The sequence below is a fragment of the Ambystoma mexicanum genome, chromosome 2q (assembly GCF_040938575.1).
Source record: "Ambystoma mexicanum isolate Mex_15411 chromosome 2q, UKY_AmexF1_1, whole genome shotgun sequence".
Lineage (NCBI taxonomy): Eukaryota > Metazoa > Chordata > Amphibia > Caudata > Ambystomatidae > Ambystoma > Ambystoma mexicanum.
The window spans coordinates 113,090,513-113,104,903 of record NC_090924.1 but is presented as its reverse complement, the minus strand read 5'-3'; the positions used below and the strand labels follow the sequence as shown (position 1 = coordinate 113,104,903).

Here is a 14,391-nt window from a genome sequence, read left to right as displayed (position 1 = left end):
TGCCAGGGCGTTCCAGAACGTGCGGAAGCTCCTCCTACTCTGAAGGTCGTAAGTGTTTAGGATTTTATACATACTGGACACTGCACCCCTTCTGGAGGTCGCCGGGTCAAGGAACTTCTCGAAGGGGGTCAGTTGTCTCCTCAGATTGGGTCCCCATGACTGCTCGCAGAGGATGCCCTTAAGGCGGAGGTATTCAAAAATGGAAAGCGCTCCACCCCCCAGAGCTTCCCTCAGGTCTTCATAGGATAGGAATTCGCCCTCCCTGAACATCTGGCCTGCCCATTCCAGACCCATGTCCGACCATTGCTGGGAATGCCGGAACCCCTTGCCACCCAGGTTGAGGGGGTGGCCCCATAGGGAGGAAATCGGGGACGGTCAAGAGGTTAGGTGTACCGTCCAGGAGGCCTCCTTCCAGATGTCCCAGAGAACTCCCAGGGTCGGGTGGGACCTCACATGTTTCGGAATTGTCTTGCGCAGGGCCCACAGTTGGTCACGGACCTTTAAAGGGTGGACATCCATATCCTCCAAGTATGTCCAGTACGTTCCCAGGCCCTCTTTCATATGTTATAGGAGAACGCGCAATTGGGCGGCATAGAAATATAAATGAAAGTCAGGCAGCCCAAATCCCCCCTCCGTAGAGTCAGGATGGTCCTCCCAGTTCTCTGGGTCTTCCCCTGCCACACGAAGTCCCGAACCCTTGCCGTGGGGGCTCTGTAGAGGGCGGCCAACCAACTCATGATGTGTGTCCTGAAGTCCATTCTCTGGAGCTGGAGTTCCATGTATCTCCACTCGACCCGGTCGAAGGCCTTCTCAGAGTCCAGCGAGAGGACACGCGCGTTAAGCTCTGATGTTTGGGCAAAGTGGAACAGGTCTAATGTTTTACGGATGTTATCCGAGCCTCGCCTGCCCTTGATGAAGTCCACCTGACCCCCGTGGACTAGCTTCGGCATTATCCCCTCCATCCGCCTCCCCACTACCTTGGCCAAAATCTTGACATCAATGTTTAACAACGATATGGGCCGATAGGAGGCACACTGATGGGTCCTTTCCTTCCTTGGGTAAAACAGCTATTATGGCCCCCAACATAGAGTCGGGGAGGGAACCCCCCTCCAGTACGGTGTTGAAAACTCTCACTAGGTAAGGGATCAAGGAGGAGCGTAATCTCTTATAGAAATAGACCGAAAAACGATCTTCCCCAGGGGAGGTTCCCACCTTCATTCCACTGATCACCTTATCCACCTCCTCCTCCGTGCCCTCCAACCCCTCTGACATCTCCCTCGACAAGGACGGGATTTGTATGGAATTCAGGAAGTTCTCTATCTGGGAATCGTCCCCGTTATATTCAGATGAGTATAATGACTCGTAGTATTGGCGAAAGGCCTCTCCTATGTGGGGGGTGTGGCAGCCAAGGGCCCCCCGGCTGTCCCTTACCTCCTTCACCCTTCTGCATCTCTGGACCTCTCAACTTCTAGGCCAAGATACTATCCGCCTTGTCCCCCTTGTCGTAGTATTTTTGTTTTACCATATGGAGGCTCCTTTCCGTTTTGTGTAGGAGTAGGTCTTTTAGCTGGAGCCTGTAGTCCTCCAGTGTGTCAATCTGAAGAAGTGAATACCCTTCATTTGAACGACGGACGTAACTTGATGGCCGCAGGCCAACCGTCTTCTGCACCGAATTATAGAAATATAGACTGCTATGCTTGACCAACAAGCAGCCATTTTAAACGTAGCAAGAATCGCCAATTTGTTTGTTAACCACTGCTCATTGCTTTCTGTCTAAAACTGCTTTGCAGCTTGCAATTCTTGAGAATTCTGCTTACTCTGCTCAACTGTTAACATTGTTGTCTGAATATGAAAGGACAAGGTCGCGGGACTGATGAGTTCATTGAAACTCATGAGTAGCCCAGAAAGGAATGCCCACGCGCCCTCTCCGTAGCCTTGAGAGAGAGCTGCAGGGTATTTAATCATTTCACAGCTGCCAGCCAGTCTCGTACGATAGTGGAATATGTTAGAATAAAACAGCTAAAGGCTTGAATTATGCTCTTCCTTCAGCCCCCCTTCGCAAAACCCTTTAGAGCTTGTCGGCTCCCAGGACACGAATAGTACCTCATAGAAAGCAAAGTATGGAATGTGGCTCTTCCCCAGTGTGCAGCTTGCTTCCAAGAACAGAACCACCGTGTTCTGTTCAACAACTAAAAGATGCCTCCGCACTTTCTAATTGCACATTGTTACTAGAATAGACATCGAAAGTGTCATAATTGTCATACTCGTCAGATATGTCCATCGTCATCCCGAGTTCAAAGAAACTTAATAAAGAGGGGTGTTAAACATGACATTGCTGATTGTATGATATGCATTTTGTATATATGTAACTGATGTACGTAATTCGTTCTCTTGCGTCCCTCGAGGTCTAGGAAACTCACGTCGCGGGGCGTGGGACCAGAATTGGCCAATTGAGACTATTTTTGCTTGCAATAAACCTTAGCATCGGGAATTTGAACCTTGTGTCTGGCGCATCTTTTCGTGTTTGGTTATTGCCTTGTTTCCATAGCACGAGGGACCCATAGGGGCCCCTTTCAAGTGCAGCCACCCGGACGCTCCCCAAAGCCCGTTCCAGAGAGCCCCCCGGTTGGAGACAGGCTATTTTCTCCCACAGGGTTTTTTCCTGGGCCTCCCTCTCCCTTTTCTTCTGGGCTCCCATTTTTATAAGTACTCCGCTTAGGGTTGCCTTAAAGGCGTCCCAGAGAGTGTGCGTGCCTACCTCCCAGTTATCATTGAGGTCGAAGAATTCCGCTATAGCGTCCAGGACAGCTTCAGCATGGGTCTCATCTCTCAATAGGGCGTCATTACATTTCCATCGACCCTTGCGTTCCCTACACCAGCCCACCGCTAAGGCGACTCGGACCAAGTCATGGTCTGACCAAGGGACCGGGTCTATCCTATAGCCTGTGATGCATGGGCGAAGGATCTCATCCACCAGAATATAATCTATCCTAGAGAACGTGTTGTGGATGGTGGAGTAATAAGAAAAGGAGGGGACACCTGTTCGGGGGGCCGGGATCGTGTCCGCCAGGCCCAAGCCCTCATTCGCCCTCTGAAAGCTTCGAGCCATGGCTTCGTCTGCCGGTCTAGGGTTTTGGGGGCCTAGCCACTTTCTGTCCCTGGATAGGTCCAGGACCATATTAAAATCTCCTCCCACCACCAAGGGCCCCTGCACGAACAGTCTAAGCCTGTCCCTTACTCCTTCCCAGAATAGGGCTTGACCTTCGTTCGGGCCATACACTACCGCCAAGGTTAGGGGGGAACCCCGTAAGGAACCGTGCAACATCAGGTATCGGCCCTCGGGGTCCTTCAGGACTGACTCTTTCTGGAAACCCACACTGACTCTTTCTGGAAACCCACACCCCTGGCTATCAGGATGGCCACCCCTCTTTTCTTCGCCCTGTGGGATGCATGAAAAACCTCCTCGATTCCTCCCCCTCGCATTTTGGGCTCTTTCCCCCGTGCCCAGTGTGTTTCTTGCACGAAGAGCAAATCTATTTTCGCCCTCCTAAATTCCCTACCTATCAGGGACCTTTTCGTAGGGGTGTTCAAACCCCGCACATTCAGGGTACCCACTCCCAGGGCCGGTCGGTCCTCAGCCATAATCTATGTTTCCCTTTTTGGTGGTCAGCAACGTCGCATCGTTACTCTCTCCCGGCCTCCTCTGTTTCCTCGTTTGGACACTTTTAGAACATTTCCCCAACTCCCTCCCAAACAAACAAACCCCAACTAATTTGTGACCCCCTCCACCCCCCTCCCTGGCGTCCAGCCAGTTAGTTCTGCCATTTCTGGCATTGTGGCCGGACCACCAGCCTGTCCCCTTCGGCCAGGCGTTTGCCAAGCTCGATTTCGTGAGCCCCCCCCCCCCCAGCTTCGTCCCCTCAGTCCACCCCGCCTTGATCGCTTTTCAGAGGGACTCCAAGTTTGACTTAGCCCTGCATTCTACGGGTCCCGATCTATGGATGGTCAGGACTTCCCCGTGCCTCTGTGGTCATCCACTCCACGGCGCCCGGATTCCAGCCTTCCTTCCCCTACTAGGACCTCGGTATATCATGACCCCCTCATCCCCGTGGCTGTGTTCCTTTAATTGCCCCCATTGTACTTGCTGTTCATGGAGAAACTGTCCTCGGGGCGTACTTCGTGTGTCAAAGAGTTCCCCCCTTCTCACCCGAGTTTGATCTTTGCTGGATTTGTTGGTCGATCCCTTATTGCGAACTGATCGAGTCTTGAATAAAGCTGCACGAGTCTCTTCAGACTCCAGCGTGCGTTCAAGGTTCCGGGATGCAGGGATCCAGGAGGCTGGGAAAGTAACAGGGTGCGCAACAAGCACACAAGTCGAGTAACCAAGAAAGGAAGGAAAGGGACAAGGATGGGTAAGCTGGAAGAAGCAAGGGATACAATACCGCGAGCTACGGAGCACATGTCTGGTCGCTACTTCGCAATAGCATTGAGACGCGCGGGGCCGTGGCACATTTATGGGACGTAGAACGTCCGTCGTGAAGGCCGGTGCGAGGCGGGTCATGTGATACGGCCATGTTGGAAGAAACAATGAATACAAGCCCCGTCGCGATACGGACCAGGAAGTCCAGAAGGGGCGCGTTCTGTGGGTCATGACAGCGTGTCTTCCCTTTCCGCTCCACTGCATATCCGGGAGCCCTGGTCATCAGCCCTCCGAGTCGATATGCTCTTCCTCCATTACGGACGGCGGGGTGTTCAATTTTCTGAATTTCCTCGAACTGGTTTTCCTACTCCTACCACCCGACTGGCCGGTGGTGCCCCTACTGAGTGCTTATGGGCCTACCGGGCCCTTCCGGGGGGTAGGCTCCAACACAGTCTTGGATGGCTCCTTTCATGTCCTCCTCTGTAACCAGCAATATTCGTTGGCCCAGGTATTCGAAGGCCAGGGAGAAGGGATATCCCCATCTGTAGCGTACTCCCTTCTCCTTCAGTAGTTGTGTAAGGGGGCGGCACATTCTCCGTTTGGCTAAGCTGTAGACCGAGAGGTCCTGAAAAATGGAGATCTGGGCGTTATTGTAGGTAATCACCCCCGCCTTCCTCGCTTCTTCCAGGACTTTAGATTTTTCGGTATAGTAGTGGAACCGAACCAGTACCGATCTGGGGCTCCCTGCCCTTCCCCCTGCCCTGTGCACCCGGTCAAACGTGGGTTCCGTTGTCATTTCCTCTGCAAACAGTAGAGTAATAATGTCCTTCACGACTCGGGTCAAATCTCTCTCCGTCTCGCCCTCCGATTCCGGGACACCAAAAAATCTGAGGTTGTTCCTCCTTTCCCTATTTTCATAGTCGTCCGTCTGCCTGGCTCTTTCCTCATCCCTCTTCTCCAGGGTCGCTAGCCGCATATCGAATTGAACCTCCTGGGAAGCCGAGGAAGACTGGTTGGTTTCCACTTGTAGGAGTCTATCCTCGACCTTATCCACCCTTTGGTCCATCTTTTCGAACTTCTGGGCGATGTCAGATCGCATTTCCCTGATCTCCCGGAGTATGGAGGGGAAGCCCCTCTCCATCGTCATTTCGGACTGTGTCGAGGTCTCTGGGTGAGCCATGTCCCTGGTGCAAGTAGGGCCACTGCAGTTGCTCTCCGTCTCCCTGTAGCGGAAAGCCTGCAGAGTCTCTTGCCAGTTCATATAGTCGTGCTGTATACCCACCTCGGGGTACCACCCCGCCCTGTAGGAACCTGCATGGAGTGTCTCGGGGGAGCTTATGAATGGAAAGCGCTCCTCTGCGGGCAGGGGGGACAGTCTTCAGGCGGGCACTCGCCCCACCAACTCTGGATGGGGGCCTCTCACCTGGGTCTCGCCTCAGCGCTGGTGATGTTTCTCCGGGTTAGTGAGTCGCTGTTGCCGTTCCGCTACCTCTGGCCAAAGCCTTTCGTCACCAGGCGGGCACACGCCCTGGGGCCGAGCCCAGGGGCCTCCACCTACTGGGGCTGGATGCGGGTATGAGCTGTCCCCTCGCTTGTCTTCGGGACAGTAGCGGCCTCTGGGGCCCTGGAGCACCCTCTGAAGCGGGGGGGGGGGGGCACGCTCCCCCCCCCCCCAAACTGCTGGGTTGCCATGGTCCGTTGATGTTGTGGGGGCTTTCCGCAGGGCTATGGGATCGATGGCAGCCCTATGGGGGGTTGGGGGGGACTTCCACCCGTCCATGCTGTGGTGCGTTGCGGGGGACCCTCGTTCCCAAAGTCGCTTGTCTTCTCGTACCGCCTCCGGAAGGCGTCAGGCCCCGATGCCTCGGCCACCCGGTCCCCGTCGACAGGTGGATGGCCTGGACTTCCTCACCACGGCGTGCCGCTAGTCCTTTACCAGCGCCGGAGCGCGCTCCGCCGCTCCTCCGTCACCGCCTGTAAACCGGTTTCCCGGGGTCCTGGAGCTTTGCTCCTTCGTGCAGGTGCGTCACTCCCCTGAAAAGGCCCAGCCTCGGCGGGAACCCAGCGATCAGGCAGCCATTACCTGTGCGCCCCCTGGTGGCCTCACAGTATCTTTTTTAATCGTGTATAGAATGGAGTACAGATAGCAAACAGACCTCCTTGAGAAGAAGTCGAGTCCAGTGCATACTGTTTTATCAAGGTGTGCATGGATGACCATGTAGCTGCTGCACAAATATCTTGTACAGGGACACCCCTCTTTAGTTCTGTTGAAGTTGCCATGCCCCTGGTTGAATGAGATCTTAGTCCATCAGGTGGTTCTTTTCCAGCCAATCTGTAACATTCTGTTATGGCTAAAATTATCCATCTGGATAATGTTTGTTTAGTTACCGGAAGGCCCAGTTTGCGTCCAGTGTATCCCACGAAAAGTTGATCACACTGACGAATTTTTTTCAATCTTGAGATGTAAAAACTAAGAGCTCTGCTGGGATCTAGTCTATAAAGCCGCTCCTCTTCCTTGCTTGCATGAAGAGGAGGGTAAAAAGCAGGTAAAGTTATTTTCTGTCACAGATGAAAATCCGAAACAATTTTTGGCAAAAAAGACGGTTTAACCCTAAGAACTACTTTGTCCTTTGTTCTTAAAAAAAAGATGGTGTGAGGAGGACCGCTCGAAAGCGCCTGCAACTAACTTACCCTGCGGGCTGATGTCAATACTACAAGGAGTATTGTTTTCAAAGTAAGGAGCCTTAGTGGACAAGAATGTAAAGGCTCAAATGGAACACATGTGAGAATTTTTAGAACCAAATTTAGATCCCACACTGGAACCTGGAAAGGTATTGAGGGGAAAAACATTATTTAAACCTTTTAGGAATTAAATTATCAAGGGTATTTTAAAGTAAGATTCTTCTTCAGAAGAGCGCTTAAAGATGGATAGCGCTGCTAAGTATCCCTTTATCGTCCCAACCTGGAGCCCCAGATTGGCTAAATGTAACAGAAAAGATAAAATTGTGGGGATATTACATTAAAATGGGTCCACATTCTTTTCTCTGCACCAGTTACTGAACTTGTTCCAACGACACCGATACAGAGATTTGGTTGCTGGCCTTCTGGCCGAAAGCAAATTCTCCATCACGTCATCTGGAAGATCCCAATCCTTGTATCTCTCCTTGTATCTCAGCCTTTCAGAAGCCATGCGTGAAGGTTGAAGGTGTTGACCTCCGGACGGAGAACATGACCTTCCTGTCGCGAGAGAAGATCCTCTCTTCTTGGAAGACGTATTGGAGGGCAGATGGACATGTCCAGAAGGTCTGGGTACCACGTTTTCCTGTCCCAATCCGGGGCAATTAGGATCAAGTTTTTCCCGAACTTTCTCAACCTCCTGATTACTTGAGGGATCACAGGGATTGGAGGAAACGCATAGAGAAGTGGAAACTCCCATTCCACCACGAACGCGTCTCCTAGAGCTCCTCTCGGAGGAAATTCCCTTGAGCAGTACAGTTCGCACTTCTGGTTGGCCCCGGTCGCGAACAGATCCAATTGAGGGGTTCCCCAAAGGGCGAAGATCTTTTGAATCACTTCCTGAGCTATCTCCCACTCGTGAGAGACTGTGCTCTGCCTGCTCAGAGCGTTCGCTGTTGTGTTTTGCTCTCCGGCTAGATGAATTGACGATAGAGAGATCCTTTCTTGTATTGCCCAGAACCAGAGTTGCATCACCTCTCTGCACAGCAGTAGTGACCCCACTCCTCCTCTCTTGTTGAGGTAGTACATGGCCACTGTGTTGTCTGTCATTATCAGAACATTCTTTCCCCGTACAGAGGGCAGGAAGGCCTTCAGCGCTAGTCTGATTGCCCTCAACTCCAAAAGATTAAATGTGTAGTTTGGACTCTGATGGAGACCAACGTCCGCTGATTGTCAGACTGTTGATATGGGCTCCCCACCCTGTGAGTGAGGCGTCCGTCACTACTGTTAACTCCGGCCATGGCTGCCAAAAAGATTCTCCTCTGAGGATACGATGTCTGCAAGCCCACCATTGTAGGTCCTGTGATACTTGGGCTGGGACCTGCAGCAGATCTGACATTTCCCCTGAGAATTGGGACCATTGAGTTCTGAGAGCCCATTGAAGAGATCTCATTCTCAATCTGGCTTTTGGCACCAGAAAAATGCAGAATGCCATCAGACCGAGCAACCTGAGAAAATCGAAGGCCGGAAGATGGTTGGCATTCTGGAATTTTGTTACCTTCTGCAGAATGTGGTGAGCTCTCTTCGGGAGGCGAGGCTTTGCCCGAGCAGGTATGCAGGACTGCTCCTATAAACTGGAGTCTCTGTGATGGTATCATGTTTGATTTTTTAAATTCAGAGAAAAACCTAGTTTGTGAAGGAAGTGACAAGTCTTGGACAGATGATCCAGGGCTTGCTCTGATCATCCAATCGTCCAGATAGGGGTAGACATGGGTCCACCCTCTCCTGAGACTCGCTGTCACCACCACCATCAACTCGGTGAAAACTCTTGGGGCAGAGGTTAACCCGAATGGCAGAACACGAAACTGATAGTGAGAATTGCGAATCGCAAACCTCAGGTACTTTCTGTGCTTGAGATGGATTGGCACATGAAAGTAAGCATCCTGAAGGTCTAATGATACCAACCAATCCTGGATTTGGAGAGCCTGAAAGATCTGAGAAAGTGTGACCATCTTGAATTTGTCCTTCCTTAGGAACTTGTTTAAGTTTTTCAAATCCAAGATGGGTCTCAGTCCTCCGTCCTACTTTGGAACAAGAAAGTATGGGGAATACCAACCCTTGTTCCTCTCCGCTACAAGTACATGTTCTATTGCACCTTTCTGTAGCAGGGATAAAACTTCCTGCAACAGGAGCGGAACCGGATGTTTGGCAGAGCAGTATTCCGGGGGGTGATTCTGAGGTTTCTTTAGAAAAGGAAGGCAGTAACCTTGGGATACTGTTTCCAGTGCCCAAGCATCTGAAGTAATGTCCCGCCATTCTTCTAGATGCTGTGAGATCCTGCATCCCACCGGGGTCTTGTGGGTCAAAACCTCAGAGTGGTTTTGCGGCAGCTGCAGCAGCGGCTGAAGGTACAGATGCCGTTGCTGGGGCTGATCTAGCACCTTTTCCTCGCCCCCGAGGAAATTTTCTTTGACCTCTCCGTTTGGCCTGCCCTCTTCCAATTGAGGAATAGCGAAAAGGACGACCCCTCCAGGAAGATGAGCCTGTGTAGGGGCGTTGCTGAGGTTGTTTTATGGCAGCACAGAGATTTTGGCGCCGCTTTGGAGGTCTGTAGCTTCTCCAAACTTTCATCTGGCTTGCTACCGAACAACCTCGAGCCATCAAAGGGCATATTAAGAAGCCTGGATTGTACATCAGGAGCAAACCCAGACTTTCTTAGCCACGCAAATCTACGTAGCACTGTGCTAGTCGCCATGGACCTGCCGATACTGTCAGCTATATCCAACCCTGATTGAAGGCATTCTCCCGAAGCCTCCTTTCCATCCCTTATAATAGCTAGAAAGCCATCATGTTCTTCACCTTCCGGGATGTGTTCAGCTGCCACGAACATGCAGTCCCACAGGGAATATGTGAACCTTGCCAAGGTACAAGTTACATTAGTAGACTTCAAAGCCATACTGCCAGATGTGAACATTTTCCTAGACCATGCATCCACCTTTTTATCGTCCAGATCTGGAGGGATTGTAGGGTATGCCGCATTCTTTGTGGACGTGGCTGCCTGTACTACCAAACTTTCCGGAGTTGGGTGTTTGCTGAGGTATTCCGGATCAGATGTGCAAGGTCTATATTTTGCCACAAACTTTCTATTTACTGCCCCTATGGCTTCAGGACGTTCACATGCAGAACTAACCCTTCTTTGTAAGGCAATATTAAATGGTAGAATGGAGTCTTGTTGGGGTGTTCCAGATAATATATCCGTCATGTCATCATCTTGACAGACTGGTGAACTCTTACCCCACCGCATAAATTCTGTAACTCTGCTCATGAGTTTTCTATATGCTAGGACTCAGCAGTTCTAGGCACTGTGGACCTCATAAGTATTTTCCGATGGGGCACTTTGACTGGGTAGGTAAGCCTGATCAGTCAAAGTACTAAAGACGGAACCAGGGAATCTGTTCTTTGGTAGCTCCCGGTAGGGATGAAAAGCTAGGACATGAGCCTGCTCTTGTGCCGCAATCTCTTCTGTATCGGGTCTATGGGATCCCACTACTAACACCACATGTTACAGAGAGCTCAAATAATTCTACAAATCCCAGGGATGGTTCAAGGGTTTTAAAACAGAGCGCTATGGCCATCTCTCGCACTTGTCTAGATGCAACATACTCCGGCCCTACCGAGGCTTCCCTGGTGCTGGCAGAAGTGTAGATAATCCTTTGCCCCATCGTGTCCAGCTTTCTTCCCCATCCTGATCAGGGGGCACCATGACAACGACTGATTTGCTGTTCGCTGACCCAACAAAGTCGGTGGAAGGCTGGGACCGCAGGCATTTCGGTGCGTTGCTGGATCCCCAGTCTGGGTCAAATCCCAATGTGGGATCGAGGTGTTGGACGACACCTTGGACCTGATAGGAGATTTGCCTTGTGCTTGCGCCAGGGTGGGCTTCTGGGCTGCGGTCCTGGAGGGCTCCTAGACGGTGCAGGACGCAGAGTGGGAGGCAGACTCTGCTGGATTTCCGAGACCAGCGTTTGCATCGTTGTTAATATGTCCAAGCACACATCCCTCGGCTGAGGGGTGAAAGGAACAATTGGGCATGATTCAGGACTGATGTGCCTCCTTTGGAGCGGCGGTGAACCAGGCACCTTCCGTTGAGACCCCCCACTGAGATGTGATCTAACCACTATAAACATTGTCAAATTGAAGACATTGGGAGACATACGCAAATTTTTGATGTGTCTGGGTATAAAGGCACCTATTTGGTGTCCAGTGAACATGATGGTGACTGATTGTATTGGAAGATACACCTTGACATATCCTGATGTAAAAGCAGAATATCTGGACAACATGAAGAAAGAAGGTGGGGTATGAAATGGAGAATCCCTAATGTCTATTATTGCATTTTTCTGGAGAACCTATTTTCAAATACATCCAGAATGAGAAGAGGCTGGCATATGCGTGGTAGCATGGGTAGTGAATGCTCTTATTTTGACCCGAACATTCGCTTGCCCCCATCCTTCCTCAGTTTTAAAAGCCCGCAGTTTGCTCCAATCGCTCTTCCCTTACTATATCTGTATTCTCTCCCCTTTGTGATCATTAATTTTCCTGTCCTCAAACCATCTAATTATTTCCTATTAAAAGGGGCTATATTTGAAGGCTGCATTGTGGGTCATATGGTAAGCCCAATTTTGTAGTAAATAAGCATGAGTTTGAAAATACAAGAAATGAGGCACTGCCTCAGCTCGTTATGAACATTTGGCTCTCTAGTACCAATAAGTAAAAAAAAAATCAAAATCAAATAGACAAGATCTCACTATAGCAACCCTGCAGAGCCCTCAGCAGCGCACAACCCAACACCTACAGAACCGAAAAACAGTATGCAAGAATCATGGTTACAGACCATTAACTGTGATTGCTCCCCGCCTCTGGAATAACCTCCCAGAAAACATAAGGCTTGCTGCAGATCTGATATTTTTCAATGCAAATTTTAAGACCCATTTTCTTATACCCTAGTGAGAGACCTATGTTGGAATCTGTCAAAAACTCCCAGAAGCAAAAATATTAGGCAGTGAGAACTCTCCACAAAAATATTGCAAGAGTTTTGCATAAAAAAAAGCCTCCTATGGGACAGGAAAGTCAATTCTAAAGTTGCACAAAGAAACTATTAAATCAAAGCTACATCTATATTTTTTGGTGCTATAAAACACCTTCAGAAGACTGTTTTAAACCTAAAGCAGGAGTGAACAAAGTAAACAGACAAATGCATGCAGATAATGCCTCCAGTCCTCCCAAATGTCTAAAAATTCACAGCGTTAGTGCAAAGTATTTTGCCAGTCCGTCTCAGTAGAGCTCATCAAGAATTAGACCGATTAAGAAACGAAAAAGACTAGTTTAATGCCCACTTTAAGAACGTATGATACAGGAAGCCTAAAAAAGACCACCTTTAAGAAGAGCGTATATTAGTGACAGAACTCTACCTTTAGGAATCCTTTGTCTCCGGGAGCTAGAATCAAAATTCAAGAATAGACTACTAACCCATTTTTTCTGTCAAGCATAAAGAAACAGTGCTACATATGGCACTAGTGGTCAAACTAAAATCGAGGGCTCTACAGAAAGCACATCATTTAGTATGTTTAAGAAAAAGCAGTCTGAGAAAAAATGGAAATAATTTACAAAATCATCTCAGCCAAATGAGGTAACAAAAATTCTGCAAAGAATAGAAACCTATTATTCACCATAAATTAATTTTGCATTGGTTGAGGGCCACGTGTTCAAAAATGCCCCTTTACTGGCAGAACATGGCATAAAAGTCACTTTTTGAGACGCTTCCTCAAACAGTTTGAAACACCAGATGCATTGCATTTTGAAGGATATTCCATGCAAGTGAAAAGGCAAACAGCGTTAGCATAACAGACTTCTGAAGTTTATTAAAATACATTCATGCGATGGATTTCAGAAGGCCATCGGAAGGCGACACGTTGGTTATGTTATCAAGTGTTTCCTCCCTTCCCAAGTACCTGAGTCTTGGGTTCTGGGCAAGAGACTGAACCCGTGCCCACGCATGGTTATTTCTTGGCTGCAGCTCCACAGGTACTTTTAACGGTAACCGTACAGGTTTCTGATCTTCCTCATCGCTGACACCTGAGGGTGAAAGGTGAAGTAAGTCATCCAAGTAATAGGCAGGATTGCCAAAAACATCAACAATGGTGACTTGTTAAATATTACAAGGGATGAACATTGCAGCATGCCGATATGAACAATGCCAAGAATAAAATTGGCTGGTAAGTATTGTGGTAAATAAAGTGCTCACCATAGTTTAGAGAGTAGATTGTGCTTTGATCTCTCAGTAGATGCGCTACGTTACTAAATGTGTACAATTACACTGGCTTATCATGGTACAATTATTTTGTCATTTATATTTAATGAAAAAAGGGGGAATTAAATCTATTTCTAATGCATCTGCAGTCCACCTTTTATACACCTGTGGTCCTTAAATGGGCTACATGGGTATACCATTAATTAAGGGTGCCTGACTGGTTACAAGGACCTACCTGACCTTCATGCATCTTCTTCGTCCCAGTACCAAAGTGGTGAGAGTAAGTGGTGTCTATTACCCTTAGTTGCTTCTTCCTCGTCTCACTACTAGAGTGGGCAAAGTGTGTGATGTTCCAACTATCAGTTGTTTCTTCCTCATCTCAGTACTCTTAGATACCCCAAGAGGGAAATAAAGGGGAACTGCCTTATAATGACCCACAAAGGTTGGGGAAGGATTATGCTGGTCATCATGAGGATAAGGGGAATATTGTGTTTTGACCCAAGGGACTTTATTCCCAATCCATCTTCTCATCTTTCTAGTACGTCTGGGTTGATAATATCTCCTGTTCTTCTCAGATATAAGGGAACATGGTGAACAATATCCCATAACCATCTAGGGGATAAGGTGGAATACTGTGTCTCACCTAAGTGCATCCAACCTCTATTTCCCAAGGACTCTTCACCCAGGTAATCCTCCCTCGCTCGTCCACCCCCATGGTTGCCATCCAAAGGCAATGGCCCTTCCCTGGCCACCTGTGTTGGGGATCCAAGGGGAGCAGATGCGAGGATGCCCTTAGGTTTCTCTCTGACCCCAGCTCCCTCATTCCCTCCTACACTCTGGCCACCCTCCATGGGCCCCTCCCCTCACCCTCCTGTGAGGCATGAAACCTTTGTCATCCACGGCTCCTCGCTCTCTCCTTACATCACAGATCTTGCCAAGTAGTCCCACTTTCAGCTGCACTGCCTCAGAGGCAGTCTTCCCTTTC

At 49.4% G+C, this 14,391-nt stretch overlaps 1 protein-coding gene across 2 annotated transcripts in view; it reads right to left on the bottom strand.

Moving 5' to 3' along the window:
- The window catches only part of CRAMP1 (cramped chromatin regulator homolog 1), a 1,760,184-nt gene that overhangs the window by 1,001,967 nt on the left and 743,826 nt on the right, over positions 1-14,391 (bottom strand). For both annotated transcript variants that reach the window (XM_069646975.1, XM_069646973.1), the window contains exon 8: positions 13,108-13,231. In XM_069646975.1, coding sequence (XP_069503076.1) covers positions 13,108-13,231 — 124 coding nt within the window. The remainder of the gene's footprint in view (positions 1-13,107; positions 13,232-14,391) is intronic.